At 39.0% G+C, this 18510-nt stretch overlaps 1 protein-coding gene across 2 annotated transcripts in view; it reads left to right on the top strand.

The window, feature by feature from the left end:
* The window catches only part of PREX2 (phosphatidylinositol-3,4,5-trisphosphate dependent Rac exchange factor 2), a 787616-nt gene that overhangs the window by 684090 nt on the left and 85016 nt on the right, over positions 1-18510 (top strand). For both annotated transcript variants that reach the window (XM_055546191.1, XM_055546192.1), the window contains 3 exons: positions 3541-3582; positions 8508-8725; positions 16509-16611. In XM_055546191.1, coding sequence (XP_055402166.1) covers positions 3541-3582; positions 8508-8725; positions 16509-16611 — 363 coding nt within the window. The remainder of the gene's footprint in view (positions 1-3540; positions 3583-8507; positions 8726-16508; positions 16612-18510) is intronic.

The raw sequence follows: 18510 nt of genomic DNA on the forward strand, positions 1-18510 counted from the left end.
GGGTTGGTGAACTTCAGCTTTTCAGGTGGCTCAGTGGTAAAGAATCCTCCTGCCACTGCAAGAGACGAGACGTAGGAGACTTGGGTTTGATTCCTGGATCCGAAATAGCCCCTGGAGAAGGAAATGGCAACCCAGTCCAGGTTTCTTGCCTGGGAAGTTCCATGAACAGAGTTGCCTGGTGGACTACAGTTCATGGGGTTGCAAAGAGTCAGTCATGACCGAGAGACTGTTGTGTGAACTTGTGTTGGTGTCTGGAACTCTGTGCTCTTACCCATCCATGCCTTGCCTGTGCATCTCTTACGTCTGGCTGTTCCTGAATTATGTCCTTTTATAATAGACTGCTAATCTAGTCAGAAAGTGTTTCTCTGGCTTCTGTGAGGTGTTTTAGCTAATTAATTGAACCCAAGGAGGGGATCACTGGAACCTCTAGTGTGTATCCAGTTGATCAGAAGAAGCACAGATGACAGCCTGGACTTGTGAATGGTGTCTGAAGTGGGGGTGGGGTGCCGTCCCCTGGGGGGTGAGACCTTATCCCATGATATCTGGCACTGTATCCCGGTAGATGGTGTCAGAATTAAATTGAATTGTAGGGTACCCAGCTGGGGTTGGAGAATTGCTTGGTGGTGTGGGGAAGAATACCCGTCCAAATTGCATCCACTGTCACCTTAAATTCATACGTCTGTTCGTGACATATCATACCTTTGCTGCCTACCTACCAAAAGTATACTCTTTGAAAGCTCTCATTTTTCCAGCAGTACTTTTTTCATTTTTTTCTCTGCCTTTGTCCTAATATCCTAAAGAGCTGCTTCTTTTTTTTTAAACTCAAAATTCTCTTCAGTTTTTCCATTTTTCTTAATATTTCAGTTAATGAGACATTTTCTGGCTAATTCCCCTTTTAATTCATCTGATTTAATTCATCTTTTCTGGTCCATGTAAGTCCTTACCAGATTCATTCTCCTAAAATATCATGTTCAGTCCCCTGCCTCAGAGCCTTAGAGTGATTTTCTCTTAGATCAATCTAAACTCATCAATCTAATTTGGAAGCCATTTTTCACTGGGATTTTCCAATTGGATCCCAATTGCAATCTCTTAATGATGTTCTTGCCTGGAGAATCCCAGGGATGGGGGAGCCTGGTGGGCTGCCGTCTATGGGGTCGCACAGAGTCGGACACGACTGAAGCGACTTAGCAGCAGCAGCAGCAGCAATGATGTAATAAAATCTTTTCTTTGCTAGATTGTTGAATTTTTGGCTTTTTTTTTTTCCTACTCTATTGCCTTGCTAGCACTTTTCCCACTCTTAAGATATGTACTTCTCCCCTGACAGTTAACTTTGAACATTTAAAATTTTGAGACTCAAAAAAATTCTATACCAACTTTAGCTAGATTCAAGTCACAATAATAAAAGTGCTTCATCAGTACAGAGCACTTTAAATAATTTTCCAAGCCTTTTGATATATATTCCCATGTGTTTCACTTCCCTTGTGGCTCAGATGGTAAAGAATCCGCCTGCAGTGCGGGAGACCTGGGTCCCATCGCATCCCTGGGTTGGAAGGATCCCCTGGAGGAGGGCATGGCAACCCATTCCAGTATTCTTGCCTGGAGAATCCCCATGGATAGAGGAGCCTGGTGGGCTACAGTCCCTGGGGTCTCAAAGAGTTGGACACGACTGAGCGACTAAGCACAGCACCACGTGTTTTTTATGCACAGTACTATAAACTAGGTAACATAGATGTTATCTTATGAATGAGCAAGATGAGACCCAAAGTCGATTAACACTTTACTAAAAATGGTACAGTTAGTGTATAATAGATGGGTCTCCTGACTCAGTCCAGTGTACTTTTCTGCCTCTGAAATCCATTTGTCCTTGTGTCTCACTTGTAAAACTTAATGTCCTCTCTGGTATTTCCTGCATATCTTATCTGTTAATTTTATTGCTCTGATTATTCTGTGAATTTATTTAGAATAGGATGCCACCTAACCTTTTCTATTTTCCATAATCTTGGGCACATAAAGGAACTCCTTATGTTTAATATTTTCCCACTGCAAGCAAACTATCTACCAATTGGAAGCAAATGAGTGCATAGCTGATTGGGTACACAGCAATGAGTGTGACATTAACACACATCATTTATCGGACATCTGTGGTTGGTCCTGTGTGGGGATGGGGTGAGAAGAAGACTACTTGGAAATATTTAGTATTTTTCAGCCCTTTAGGGCAATATTTTGACCTAAAGATAGGAGAGGAACAGTATATACATGTGTTTCTAATATGTGATACACAGTATGTAATGTGCTTAGTTGTTCAGTCAGTTGTTGTCCGACTTTTTGCAACCCTGTGGACTGTAGCCCACCAGGCTCCTCTGTCCATGGAATTTTTCAGAATACTGGAGTGGGTTGCCATTTCCTCCTGCAGGGGATCTTCCCAACCCAAGGACTGAACCCATGTCTCCTGTGTCTCCTGCATTAGCAGGCAGATTCTTTACTGCTGAGCCATAATTTATAATATAATATTTATTAATGCATATTTATATCAGTGATCAGTCGCTCAGTTGTGTCCAACTCTTTACAAGCCCATGGACTGCAGCATACCAGGCTTCCCTGTCCATCACCAACTCCCAGAGCTTGCCCAAACTCATGTCCATCAAGTCGATGATGCCATCCAACCATCTCATCCTCTGTTGTCCCCTCCTCCTGCTGCCTTCAATTTTTCCCAGCATCAGGGTCTTTTCCAATAAGTCAGTTCTTCACATCAGGTGGCCAAAGTATTGGAGCTTCAGCTTCAGCGACAGTCCTTCCAATGAGTATTCAGGACTGATTTCCTTTAGTATTAACAGGTTGGATCTCCTTGCAGGCCAAGGGACTCTCAAGAGTCTTCTCCAATACCTCTCAGTTCAAAAGCATCAATTCTTCAGCGCTCAGCTGTACTATATAATATATATTCTTTATATACTGTATGGAATGTGGAAGTGTTGGTCACTCAGTCATGTCCGACTCTTTGTGACCCCATGGACTGTAGCATTCTAGGCTCTTCTGTCCATGGAATTCTCCATACAAGAATATTAGAGTGGATTGTCATTCCCTTCTCCAGAGGATCTTCCCAACCCAGGGATTGAACCTGGGGCCTCCGGCATTGCAGGCAGATTCTTTACCATTGAGTCACCAGAGAAGCTCGAAATATTGTATATATAATCTTTAAAAGTTTAAAAATTTAAAAAAATGCTATTTGACATTTACTGGTCAAGACCATAATCGCTGTAGGCATTTACAGAACATCATGCAAGCTAATGATGACCTACAGAGATAGCAAGATTTGAATGATGTTTCAAGGCTCATATAATTCAGATATGGAAATGATTTTAGGGTCTTGAGCAATAGGTAGAATATATGTAGGTAGATAGGAAAAAATGGCTTGTCAAATGAATGGGATTTTATTATATTTATATAATGAGTTTGTGCTTATTTTTTACTATACAACTAAAATATGATGTTAGTTGCAGAAAAAGACTGAACAACTGACTGGTATATTTTCTTTCTCTGCAGAGGTAAAGTGTAGGATACTCCTGGCTCTTCTTGAATATTCAGGTAAGAGTTTGCATTACTTTTACTGTTTGAAATTATTACAGTCCACTACCTTAGGTGTCTTATGATATGAAGGGAGTGGCTTCACCTGTTTACACAATAGATGGAAATATGATCCCTACCTTCTCCAAAGCCTTGCAGAGATTAAAAAATACTTCTATAATATTTTATGATAAAGACATAAAACATGCTCATTTTCAATTACAAGTAAAAAGCATGAAAGCGTATATAAACGTATATTTATACAAAATATGATTTAAAAGGAGAAAGGAACCAGGTTTTGGTAAAGTTCCTTGTACAAATAAGTTTTATTGTGAACCTGTGTCTAATTTTTGTTTATAGCAAGGATGTAGATGGTTCTGATTCAAGGAGAAACAGATTGTACTTTTGATGGGAGGAATCACAATCAGAAATTGGTTTGGAAGGGCATGGACACAGAGAGGGGAAGACTTTGTGACTACTTTACAATCTACCACACTTGGAAAATTTAAATTATAATGAATGGATGAGCCAACTTAAACAAGAAAGCCTTTTTTTTTTCCTTCTGATGATTGGTTTTTGCCTTGCTTTTTGACTGAGTAATAATAATGATAAAAGTATGTCATATTTTTTGAACTTTAATAATAACAGCAGAGTTGATGTACCTCATTTTTATGGATTTCACTGTGTTCTCACAACTACTCTGTGAGAACATTATTATTGTTTCCACAGTTTTAAAGGTGAAGAAATCTGCATTCAAGCAGATGAATCATAACTAGTACATGTAGTCAGTCACCACATATTTTGGGGCATCCAGAAGATTAGGCATAAAGATGCCTTATTGGGTGAATTAATAAATAGTAGGTGGCAGTTTTGAAATTGAGACTTAGATCTGCCAGTTCCAGAAGTGGTTCTGTAATGTGTTGCTTTATTTAATAATATTCAGATGGGTGTTCTTATTTTGATTTAAATTGTCTTTTCCTATCATAATTCTCTTTTTTTGTTTACTTAATTTCCTGACTCTTTTTTTCCCTATTACATTTGAATGGTACCAAACAGACATATTACTCCATGTTGTTGGCCACAAAATTATGCTTTTCACTTTAAAAGGGCAGACTGTATCTGCTAAACATTATTCTTAATTGCCTTTTATTTCTGTCTTTTTCTTTTCTCTTCTTTTTGTTTATTTTGCTTTCTTTTCCCTACAACTTCAGATGGATTACTTGTGTGCCTAGAAACCTTCTCATTCTTTTTAGATCAGCAAGCTTAAGATGAAACTTGAGCTTTTTAAATAGCCTAGACTAAATGAAGTGTTAATGTTTTTAAACATGTTTGTAGAAGATGAATTTAAGTAGGTTCTCAAATACTGAAATGAAACAAATGGATAGGTAATAATCCATTTGTTTTGAGTGTGTTCTCACTATATGGGAATTCTTAGTTGGCAAAAAATAATAAACAAGCTGTCCCACACACGCGTGAACAAGACAGAACGCTTTGCTTTTCTTCTTTTACTAGAAGCTGGGAGCAGCTCTTGCGATTCCTGCTGTAGTTCTTACTGATGAAAATGATGAATGAGAATAGCTTTGGTAAAGGATGGACACTTGAATTTTGAACAGCTGCATAATTAAAAGGAAAAGACCTATATGCTTTTCAGTTCTCTTATTGGGTTTCTTTCTTTATCATGGCATTCCTTCTCTGAGCACCCATGTGCCGGGTACCACATTAGATGCTAGGAGAGAAAAAGAATCTTGATAATATCACGTCCGATTTCACCTTGCTACGTGCTTTAAATGTTTTTATTGCATTTATCTTTTTTTTTAAATCTATTACTTTAAGAACATAGAGCCTCCACTCAGCTCTATTTTCTTTTTTAATTTATTTTAATTTCTATTGGAGTATGGTTGCTTTCTCTGATGCTGGGAAAGATTGAGGGCAGAAGGAAAAGAGGGCGTCAGAGGATGAGATGGCTGGAGGGCATCACGGATGCAATGGACATGAACTTGGGCAAACTCCAGGAGATGGTGAGGGACAGGGAGGACTGGAGTGCTGCAGTCCATGGGGTCGCAGGGAGTCAGACACAACTGGGCAACTGAACAACAACAACATCGTTGCTTTACAGTGTTGTGTTAGTTTCTACTGTGCAGCAAAGTGACTCACGCATATATATATATTCCTTCCTTTTTAGATTTCCTTCCTATTTAGGCCATCACAGAGCACTGAGGAGAGTTCCCTGTGCTCTACAGTAGGTTCTCATTAGTTATCTATTTTATGCATAATAGTGTATGTATGTCAAGCCCAATCTCCAGCTCCCTTTCCTGCCTTGGTGTTCATATGTTTTCTCTCTACACCTGAAAAATGGTAGAGATGAACCTATTTTCAAAGCAGAAATATGTAGAGAACAAACATTCCATTTATCTTTATCACAGATCTAAGAAGTAGGAGTAGCTCCTATTTTAAAAATAGGAATCTAATACCTAGAATCATACACTTTAAAGATGGTGGAATGGGTAGTTGAAAGCAGATTATTTGCCTTTAAAGTCCCTGAGCATAAATCACACGATATGCCAACTCCCCCTGGCACTGATGCTGATTGTCCCCTGGGAAACAAGCATGTAAGCAAACTCTCACAGTGCTAGGTCATTAGCCCTCCAGCAGGGGGAGACACCCCCAGGCCTGAGGTGGGGCAGAGAAAAGTATACCAGCTTCCTGAAGGAGAGGGGACATTTCACAAGGGGAGGTTATATTTCAGTATTTCAGTAAGTGGACTCTTGAAGAACGATTTCACGTTTGCTGAGTGGAGAGGGAAGAAGGGTGTCCCACAGCCAGAGGGCCCATGAACCAAGAATCACCCTTTTAAGTCAGACTGCTGCTGCTGCTGCTAAGTTGCTTCAGTCATGTCCGACTCTGTGCGACCCCATAGATGGCAGCCCACCAGGCTCCCCAGTCCCTGAGATTCTCCAGGCAAGAACACTAGAGTGGGTTGCCATTTCCTTCTCCAATGCATGAAAGTGAAAAGTGAAAGTGAAGTCGCTCAGTCATGGCCGACTCTTAGCGACCCCATGGACTGCAGCCCACCAGGCTCCTCCATCCATGGGATTTTCCAGGCAAGAGTACTGGAGTGGGGTGCCATTGCCTTCTCCAGCCTTTTCCGTTAAGTCAGACTAAATCGTCATTTCAAGAAGCCAGAGAATGAATGCATACACTTTCAATTCACTTAATTTAGTTGTTAGTCACTCTGCTGATTCATTATTTTCATTCAGTAAGTACTTGTTGAATATCTACACACTGTTAGAAATTATGTACAACAGAACAGGTGTTTTGCTTTTTTCTTAGTTGAAACTGGGCAAACTGTTTCCCAGTTTTCCCATTTTATAATGACATGTAAAAAACTCTTTTCCATCTATTAGAATGGGGCACATGATATTTAATACTTAAGGGAAATGTCTAACATATGTTGTTGTCAACAGATTGAACCATATGGAATTGCCATATTCAATTATGTTGAGCTACCAAAGCAGCAAGTTCATAGAGTTCAACCTAATCAATAAATATTTTTATTATATAATTAACTATTTTTCATATTTAATCTTGTTTCTAATAAAATTTTCAAGACTAGTTTTTACTAACAGTGAAACTGAGTAACAAGCAGCAATTATGTGCACCTGTGCTTTCAGTTCAGTTCAGATCAGTCGCTCAGTCGTGTCCGACTCTTTGCGACTCCATGAATCGCAACACCAGGCCTCCCTGTCTGTCACCAGCTCCCGGAGTTCACTCAAACTCATGTCCATCGAGTCGGTGATGCCATCCAGCCATCTCTTCCTCTGTCGTCCCCTTCTCCTCCTGCCCCCAACCCCTCCCCTATGCTTTGGTAGTTATTAAAAGCAGGTGTTTCATGTCCTTGGTTAAACAACTTAAAAAAATATGCCTTTTCATCAATAAAGCAAGAAGAACTCACTGCTGAATAAAAGCAGCATGTTTATGTTATACAGTAATTATTGACAGTGCTTCTTCATTTCAGAAGTTTGCAAGCCCTCAACATGTTCAGAATACATTTGGGGATATGTTGATTTTTCACCTGTGTTGTTTTTCTAGTACAAGTACTTTTTCAGTGTACAGAGGGTGTGGCTTGGTGTTTATGTTGCTATGTAGTTTGCATACACCCTGTGTCTCAGAGGAGTGAACCCTTTGGGATTGAGTTCTCAGGGCAGGGCTGCTTTCCATTTGAGAAACCTGAGGTCCAGAACTGGCAGTTCACAGGGTCAACATACCTTCAAAGGAGGTCAGGCGAAAATCCAGTTAATTGCAGAAGAAGTATGCTAGTAAAAGTCGATTTATACTAAAACTGTAAATATCTAATTATGTCAAAAAATATAGGGATTTCTGAACTGGACCTATTGATAGCTTGTGACATTGAATAGGTGACTTCAGGAGATTTAGATTTGTTTATTGTTTCAAGTAGTCAGACATCAGTACTCTTTCCCCATGTATATTTTATATTAGTATTTGAATAGGCCTAGTAGATAATTTTCTTTAATTTACTGTTAATAATATTTTGCCAGCACAAACTGAAAAATTGGGCTTTGAATTTCCTTTAGGGAAAGTGTCACACAACAATTCATATTATGTTCCATTACTAAAAAAAAAAAAAAAGTGAATAAACCTTATTTTATTTCCTTGGAGTTTATAAAGCAATTTAGTGATTGGAAAATCAAGTCACAATATCAAGTAAGAAAAAGATCTTAATGTTTCTAACACTTTTTGGTGTTCCATGTTTTGTAAAAAGGATACTTACTGAAAACTATGTGCTCATGAATAGAGCTTGAATTCACATTTTCCCATGGTGTGAGTTTAGAGAGAGTGAAATAACAGTGAATGCAGATGCTTAATGAACTGGTTTTATTCAACTATGACATTTTGCAAAACCATCTTTATGTTCTCCTGCATCACAGATAGCGAGACTCAGCTCCGAAGAGACATGGTTTTCTGCCAGAGCCTGGTGGCCACCGTCTGTGCCTTCTCTGAGCAGCTCATGGCGGCCTTAAACCAGATGTTTGACAACAGCAAAGAAAACGAGATGGAAACGTGGGAGGCCAGCAGAAGGTGGCTGGACCAAATAGCAAATGCAGGAGTTCTTTTTCACTTTCAGTCCCTTCTATCACCAAACTTGGTAAGGAATCCCAGTGCCTCCCCTGGCTGGGCCAAATGTAACATACATTGGGACCTAGTCCCAGTAAAAAGTGGTTGTTCATTACTATCCTTCCCTAAAGAATCTGCCTGCGATGCAGGAGACCCTAGTTCCATTCCTGGGTCAGGAAAACCCTCCGAAGTAGGGAATGGCAACCCATTCCAGTAATTTTGCCTAGAGAATTCCATGGACAGAGGAGCCTAGTGGGCTACAGTCCATGGGGTCACAAAGAGTCAGACATGACTGAGTGACTATCAATTCATTATTATATCTGCAGCCATCCAGCTCTTTTAAAAAGGTATATTTTTCCATGGGCAAATATACTTTTAATAAGTAGGTCGAAGGTATTTCTTCTTTCCTAATTTTTATTTATTCTCAGTGGCTGCTAAAAGCTGAGAAAGCCTCCATCTGTTACTAATTCCTGTATCCCTAAGCACCGGCTGAGAAAGGTCAGCAGAGGAAAGAGGGTTTGTCTGTGTTGGTTGCTTCTTTCCAGTACAGAAGAAAGAGTCTGCCATGATACCCCGAGCTCCCCCTGAGGTCGATGTTCTGGAAGATGCTCTTAGAAGAACTCTAATGACTTGCATGCCATACTGTCTGACAATCTGGTTAAAATTTGCATGTGTCAAATGGTTTTATTTCCTTCATTTGTGTGCGTGTTTGTCCTGTTAAATCTAAGAACATTGCCTTAATTACTGTAAAATATTGTGTGTTTATGCATCAGTGGTCCACAGCAGAGATGAAGAAAGCCATCTCAAAAATATTTGAGGAGATTGTGGTGAACTTAGAGCTTTTTCACACATACTTCCTGTGGCTCTGATAGTTGTCATGATGTGTCAAGGCAAATATGTTCATGGTATTTAAACCAAAGGCGCATGTTATATATAATTGTGATTTAAACATGAGGTTCTATTTGTCTTTTAAAGTACACATAGTAAATATAGCTTCCAAGTAACATGGTTGAGTTTTTAAATGAATAGATATGAGTTTGCACATCAAAATAATGTTTTTCTTCAGTGGTATTGAGGATAGGGTAATAGCTATACTACATGGTCATAAAAAGTTCTGGAATGATAAGATAAGGACATTCATTGAATAAAATTCAATGAAACAGAGTTACATTCTTTTGTAAAGACTTTATACACTCCATGTGTGTGATTAACTTCTTATTAGGTTGCTAATATAACCAAATAGAAAAGATTTAATTAAAGAAAAATTTTAAAATGTTATTGTTGAGTTGCTCAGTTGTGTCCAACTCTTTGAGACCCCATGGACTGCAGCATTTTCATTTCCCGACTTTCACCAACTCCTGGAGCTTCCTCAAACTCATGTTCATTGAGTCAGTGATGCCATCCAACCATATCATCCTCTGTCATCCCTTTCTCCTCCTGCCTTCAATCTTCCCCAGCATCAGGGTCTTTTCTAATGAGTCAGCTCTTCACATCAGGTGGCCAAAGTATTGGAGCTTCAACTTCAGCATCAGTCCTTCCAATGAATATTCAGGACTGATTTCCTTTAGGATGGACTGGTTTGATCTCCTTGCAGTCCAAGGGACTCTCAAGAGTCTTCTCCAACACCACAGTTCAAAAACATCAATTCTTCAGTGCTCAGCTTTCTTTATAGTCCAACTCTCACATCCAAACATGACTACTGGAAAAACCATAGCTTTGACTAGACGGAGCTTTGTTGGCAAAGTAATGTCTCTGCATTTTAATATGCTGTCTCGGTTGGTCATAGCTTTTCTTCCAAGAACGTCTTCTAATTTCATGGCTGCAGTCACCATTTGCAGTGATTCTGGAGCACAAGGAAATATAAAGTCTGTCTCTGTTTCCACTGTTTCCCTATCTATTTGCCATGAAGTGATGGGACCAGAAGCCATGATCTTAGTTTTCTGAATGTTGAGCTTTGAGCCAACTTTTTCAGTCTCCTCTTTCACTTTCATCAAGAGGCTCTTCAGTTCCTCTTCACTTTCTGCAATAAGCATGGTGTCTTCTGCATATCTGAGGTTATTGATATTTCTCCCTGCAATATTGATTCCAGCTGTGCTTCTTCCAGCCCAGCGTTTCTCATGATGTACTCTGCATAGAAGTTAAATAATCAGGGTGACAATATACAGCCTTGATGTACTCCTTTCCCAATTTTAAACCAGTCCATTGTTCCATGTCCATTTCTAACTGTTGCTTCTTGACCTGCATACAGTTTCTCAGGAGGCAGGTAAGGTGGTCTGGTATTCCCATTTCTTTCAGTTTTCCAGTTTGTTGTGATCCACACAAAGGCTTTAACGTAGTCAATGAAGTGGAAGTAGATTTTTTCTGGAATTCTCTTGCTTTTTCTATGATCCAGAGGATGTTGGCAATCTGATTCCTCTGCCTTTTCTAAATCCAGCTTGAACATCTGGAAGTTCTTGGTTCATATACTATTGAAGCCTGGCTTGGAGAATTTTGAGCATTACTTTGCTAGTATGTGAGATGAGTGCAATTGTGTGATAGTTTGAGCATTCTTTGGCATTGCCTTTCTTTGGGATTGGAATGAAACCTGACCTTTTCCAGGCCTGTGGCCACTGCTGAGTTTTCCAAATGTGCTGACATATTGAGTGTGACACTTTAACAGCATCATCTTTTAGGACTTCAGATAGCTCAGCTAGAATTCCATCACCTCCACTGGCTTTGTTTGTAGTGATGCTTCTGAAGGTCCACTTGACTTTGCACCCCAGGATGTCTGGCTCTGGTTGAGTGATCAGACCATCATGGTTATTTGGGTGATTAATATCTTTTTCTATGGTTCTTCTGTGTATTCTTGCCACCTCTTCTTGATATATTCTGCTTCTATTAGGCCCATACCCTTTTTGTCTTTTTTTTTTTTTTTTCCCTTTTTGTCTTTTATTGTGCCCATCTTTGCATGAAAAGTTCCCTTGGTATCTCTAGTTTTCTTGAAAAGATCTCTAGTCTTTCCCATTCTATTGTTTTCCTCAATTCCTTGCGCTGATTACTTTGGAAGACTTTCCTATCTCTCCTTGATATTATTTAGAACTCTTTGCTTTCAGATGGGTATCTTTCTTTTTCTCCTTTGCCTTTCGCTTCTCTTCTTTTTCTCAGCTATTTGTAAGTCCTCCTCAGACAATCATTTTGCCTTGTTGCATTTCTTTTTCTTGGGGATGGTCTTGATCACCGCCTCCTATACAATGTCATGAACCTCCGTCCATAGTGCTTCAGACACTCTACCTTGAAGCTATTCGTCACCTCCAATGTAAAATCATAACCAATTTGAATTAGGTCATACCTGAGTGGCCTAGTTGTTTTCCCTACTTTCTTCAATTTAAGTCTGAATTTGGCAGTAAGGAGTTCATGATCTGAGCCACAGTCAGCTCCTATATTTTGCTGACATATAGAGCAATGGCACCCCACTCCAGTACTCTTGCCTGGAAAATCCCATGGATGGAGGAGCCTGGTAGGCTGCAGTCCATGGGGTCACTGAGGGTAGGACACTACTGAGCGACTTCACTTTCACTTTTCACTTTCATGCATTGGAGAAGAAAATGGCAACCCACTCCAGTGTTCTTGCCTGGAGAATCCCAGGGACAGGGGAGCCTGGTGAGCTGCCGTCTATGGGGTTGCACAGAGTCGGACACAACTGAAGTGACTTAGCAGCAGCAGCAGCAGCAGAGCTTCTCCATTTTTGACTGCAAAGAATATAATCAATCTGATTTCAGTATTGATCTTCTGGTGATGTCCATGTGTAGAGTTGCCTCTTGTGTTGTTGGAAGAGAGTGTTTGCTATGACCAGTGCGTTCTCTTGGCAAAACTTTGTTAGCCTTTGCCCTGCATCATTTTTTACTCAAGGCCAAACTTATCTGTAACTCCAGGTATCTCTTGACTTCCTACTTTTTCATTCCACTCCCCTATGATGAAAAGGACATCTTCTTTTGGTGTTAGTTCTAGAAGGTCTTGTAGGTCTTCATAGAACCGTTCAGCTTCAGCTTCTTCAGCATTACTGGTTGAGGCATAGACTTGGATTACTGTGATATTGAATGATTTGCCTTGGAAATGAACAGAGATCATTTTGTCTTTTTTGAGATTGCACCCAAATACTGCATTTTAGATTCTTTTGTTGGCTATGAGGGCTACTCTATTTCTTCTAAGGGAGAAGAAATAATTTTTCATTATTGTCATTTAATCATTATTTAATCATTATTTCATTCCTATAGCATATTTTCACCTCTTGTGAAAAGTGTTTTAAGACAAAATAAATATTAATTACTCCTTGCCTATCAAATAAGAATTACATAAGATCAGTTGCCCACTTCTTAATACATGGTAGGCATTAAGTGTTTGTTGAATGAATTAATTGGCTAATGAGGCTTCATTTGCATTCTCTTCTTACTTAATGCCTGCCATTGGCCTGTCATGTGCTGGTACTTTTATTTGAAAGTAAACCTACAAAGGAATGGGGAAAAAAAAGCTTGTAATCCATGCATCTAGTAACTGGCTTACATCCAGATTATATAAAGACTCCTTTAAAACTAAAGAATAAGAAGGCAACTCAATTAACAAGCAGGCAGAGAGGATTTGAATGGACATTTTTCCAAAGACAGTATAAATGGCACATGAAAAGATGATCAACATCTTTAGCCACTGGGGACATGCGAATCAAAACTGCATAGGATACTGTGTCACAGAGATGTGGATGAATGTAATCCGAAAGACAAAGATAGGCACAGGCGTTGGCGAGGATGTAGAGAAATTAAAACCCTCATACACTGTTGAAGGGAATGTAAAAGAGAGCAGTCATTTTGGAAAACATTTTGGCAGTTCCTCCAAATGTTAAGCATGGAATTTCCATATGACCCAGAAATTCTACTTGTAGGTAATATCCAAGAGAAATGAAAACATATTCTAACAAAAACATGTACAAACATGTACAATTCTAAACAAAAACAAATGTTCCTAGAAAAATTATTCATAATAGCTAAAATGTGAAAACAATCCAATTGTCCAAAAACTGAATGATGAGTGACAATCAAGTTGGGGTATATCCACACAATAGACTATTATTAAGCAGTAAAAAGGAGTGAGCTACTGATACATGCTCGGAGCAGGCAATGGCACCCCACTCCAGTACTCTGGCCTGGAAAATCCCATGGATGGAGGAGCCTGGTAGGCTGCAGTCCATGGGGTCGCGAAGAGTCGGGCACGACTGAGCGACTCCCCTTTCACTTTTGACTTTCATGCATTGGAGAAGGAAATGGCAACCCACTCCAGTGTTCTTGCCTGGAGAATCCCAGGGACGGGCAAGCCTGGTTGGCTGCCGTCTATGGGGTCGCACAGAGTTGGACACGACTGAAGCGACTTAGCAGCAGCAACTGATACATGCTACCTCATGGATAAACCCTGAAAATATTGTAAGAGAAATAAACCAGTATTATTTGATTACATTATTGTGAAATAATACAAAAGGCAAATTTTAGAGACTGATAGTAGGCTAGTCATTTCCTGGAGCTAAGGATTGGGGGAAGGTATGTAGAGGTTCAATCCTAGTGGGGAAAAGGTATTAGAATCAGATGATAGTGGCGGTTACAGCTCTGTATATATACTAAAAGCCCTTGAGCTGTACACTTAAAACGGGTGAAATTTATGATATGTAAGTTGTATCTCAAGAAAGTTATTTTTTATTTTAAATTGGTGTCTGATACCCTTAAGTTGGGCTTCCCTGATGATGCAGTGATGATGAATCTGCCTACCAGTGCAGGAGACACAAGTTCGATCCTTGAGTCGGGAAAATCTCCTGGAGGAGGAAATGGCAACCCACTCCAATATTCTTGCCTGGGAAATCTCATGGACAGAAGAGCCTGGCAGGCTACAGTCCACGAGGCCACAAAAGAGTCAGACATGACTTAGCAACTAAACAACAACAACAATCCCCAAGTTAATTTTTAAAAATTGATTTAAAAAATCCAAAGGTCGTTTAAAAAAGTCTAGGAAACCCATAATCTTTCTGTCTCTGTAACAAGAGCATAAAAGTCTCCTGGGACTGTGAAGGGCTCCCGGGGAGCTGCAGTCACTGGCAGTCTATGTGTCTCTGGGTGCTGAACGCAGTCCTAGGTCCTTGGGTATGACTTTAACCACATCTACGTATTACAATGCCTGTTTGGGACATTTCTTCCTGTGTGTGTATATATTCCTGTTAACTGGAAAAATGCTCATTCTTTAGTCCTGTCCCTACAATTTCAGATTTATAGCATTTTGCTACCCTCCAACGGACTTTAAAAAGTAAGAATCTCATAAACCTTTATCCAGCATCGAGTGTGTACCATCCATTATGTTAAGTACCGAACTGAGGTACAAAGTGATGATGCTCTTAACCTTTTGTTACCCATGCTGTCCTTCTTTGGGGTCTGGGGCTGCCTTCATGGTTTTTTCCCACACAATAGAAATTCTTTACCATCTCCACCCTCTACTTATGCTGCCCCCAAAATATGGTTATAAGCTACAGCAAATTTTAAAAATGAGGACATAGCATGTTAAAATTATTGCTTAAAAAGACCATTGATTTTCTTAAGGAAATAAATGTTACCTTTGAAAGAAAAGATGTGTATGATAAAGTTAATTATTCTTTCATGAGGAAATTACTACAAGACTTTGATACTACACTGATCTGCTAATAGGTTGCCCAGAACCCAGTACTAAAAGATGATGATGCTGAGATATGCAATTACTTGTTACTAAGTCTGGGTCTTACCTACCTCAACTGTAAAATATAGGAATGAAATGAAAGATTAAAACAAATCAGATTTCACATTCACAACATTCTAGATTGAAAGTTTTGAAGTGTTAGTCTCTCAGATCAGATCAGTCGCTCAGTCGTGTCCGACTCTTTGCGACCCCATGAATCGCAGCACGCCAGGCCTCCCTGTCCATCACCAACTCCCGGAGTTCACTCAGACTCACATCCATCGAGTCAGTGATGCCATCCAGCCATCTCATCCTCTGTCGTCCCCTTCTCCTCCTGCCCCCAATCCCTCCCAGCAATTCTTTGTGACCCCATGAACTATAGCCCACCAGGTTCCTCTGTCCATGGAATTCTCCAGGTAAGAATACTGGAGTGGGTTGCCATTCCCTTATCAGGGGATCTTCCTGACCCAGGGATTGAATATCGGTCTCCTGGGTTGCAGGTAGATTCCTTACCTTCTGAGCCAACAGGGAAGATTAAGTCCTCATAAAGGCAAGTGAAAATGATTCTTGTCCCCAGGCTCTTTGGAAGAAAAATCATCACATACATGCAAATTGATTTTATCACAGTTTTCATAAATTGCAAATTGAATAATGCATAGGTTATCTTATTGTAAAATACAATGACCATTATGTACTGTGGCTTTTTAAGAAAACAGTATTTTTACTTTTCAGCCGTTACATTTACAAGATTATAGAGATATGGAGGCAAATAAGATGTTTATGTGTACACATTTGTCTGTAACTAATAGATAAAATCAGTATAACTAGAATCTAGCTACAAAATAGACTGAAAAATTGTTCAGAATCATGTAGACAGTAGAGGAAAAGAAAAACATGAAGCTACAAAAGAAACTTGTAAATCTGAAGATTAGTTCATTTCATTTTAGGCAGTAAGTTCTTAGGTATGTTGATAATGTGGTTTGTATGTAAATAAAACACAAGTGAAGCTAGTTTGGTCTGGAGATGTTGTGTTATGTTATGTTATGCTCTGTCTCAAACAATCTAACCATATCATGTATTGTTTTTCTTCTCTCTAGACAGATGAACAAGCCATGCTAGAAGACACACTGGTTGCACTGTTTGATTTGGAAAAGGTTTCTTTTTACTTTAAACCATCAGAAGAGGAACCATTGGTTGCAAGTAGGTAGTTAAATATTTCATATGTGTTTTATAAGATTTATTTTGTTATCAAACAATATATGGCAAAACTTGGATATGAATATATTTGATATGAAGATTAAGTTATATGTAAAATATTATTTTTAATGTAAAATAATAAAACCAACTGGGGAAGTGATAGAAAGTATAAATATGTTAAATCTACACCTAATTTTATATTGATGTTTTTATCTGTTAGTCTGACCTCTAAAACTTTTTTGGAGTGTGTGCAGCAAATTTTGTGCTACTCAAGATTGTCTTTTCTTTCTTTTTTGTTATTGTGATAAAATATACATACCATTTGGAGAAGGCAATGGCACCCCACTCCAGTACTCTTGCCTGGAAAATCTCATGGACGGAGGAGCCTGGTAGGCTGCAGTCCATGGGGTCACGAAGAGTCAGACACTTACTGAGGGACTTCACTTTCACTTTTCACTTTCATGCATTGGAGAAGGAAATGGCAACCCACTCCAGTGTTCTTGCCTGGAGAATCCCAGGGACGGGGGAGCCTGGTGGGCTGCTATCTATGGGGTTGCACAAGGTCGGACACAACTGAAGTGACTTAGCAGTAGCAGCAGCATACATACCATTAAATTTACCACTCAATCAGTTTCGATGTACAATTCAGTTTATTCAAAATGTTGTGCAACCATTTCCACCATCCGTCTGCAGACCTTCTTCATCCTCCCAAACAGAAACTCCATATGCATTAAATAGTAATTATCTTCCTCCCTTTCTCCAGTCCCTGCTAACCTTGATTCTACTTTCTGTCTCTGAATTTTATAAATGGGTTGATAGAACATTTGTCCTTTCTGCTGTTTTTTTTAATGTCAATATTTTTTAATAAAAGAACTGCCCTAGTATTTCCAGCTATATAGATAATCTCTGAGGAATCCAAAGCTTTTGCTCTAACATGTAACAATTATATAGCAGAAATGACTGTATTGGGTTTCCATGGCTCCTCTTCAAATGATCCTGTAAAGAATGTGTTAGCAGGCAATATACTGGAGCATTTAGAACCAGTAATACACAGAGACCTAAGTTATGCCCACATTGTATAACATTTAGATCAAATCAGTTGGGAAAGGCATTATAATTGTTTGATCTGACAATAATTGATAAAATTTATAATTTAATTCTGAAGGAGTAGACACATGTTTTACATTTTTGCTAGCTTAAAAGTAGAAATCAAAGATGATTTTATCCATGTCAAAAATTTTAATGTGTACAAATATAATCATATTAACTATTTTGATTCACTTATTCATCCTGTACAGTTTTCAAGATGGCAAAACTTTTTCCTGTCTTGTTCATTGTTGTACCTCCAGCACCCAAGAGAGTGCCTGGAACAAAAAGGACAATTTTTTTTTCAAGGAGATGAATGAACAAATGTCAATTCAGTTTATACAGTGCAGCAGGCAGAAAGGTTTTATGGTTATAAAAGTAGAAGGAAAAACAAACGTGCATAATGAAGAAAAAAATTTCGACAGAACTTGGTTGTATCTAATGTTGCAAAGAAGTTATGAAATTCAATTGAAATATTGAAATGTATCCCTTTCATTTAGCAATTTGCCATTGTTAAGCCTAACAAGGGCATTGTTTTAGAAATCTACATTCAGAGAAATAGTTCTTAAGTTTAGTTTCTGCAAGTTATCATCATTTATATACCACTTCAACATTGTCACATATAGGTTTAAAATGTGTCTATTGGGCCAAGAAATCTTTTAGCAGTTTGTTATTTTTCTGGTTCTTGTTTATCTGTAAGTGTAAGGATCCTATGAATTATGGTAGAAGCTCTGTATCTTCAGAACTTGGAAAGGTTTTTATTTATTTTCACATTTCCAATATCTAGTACAATAAATAGGGACTCAATAAATATTC

Source organism: Bubalus kerabau, chromosome 14 (assembly GCF_029407905.1).
Source record: "Bubalus kerabau isolate K-KA32 ecotype Philippines breed swamp buffalo chromosome 14, PCC_UOA_SB_1v2, whole genome shotgun sequence".
Lineage (NCBI taxonomy): Eukaryota > Metazoa > Chordata > Mammalia > Artiodactyla > Bovidae > Bubalus > Bubalus kerabau.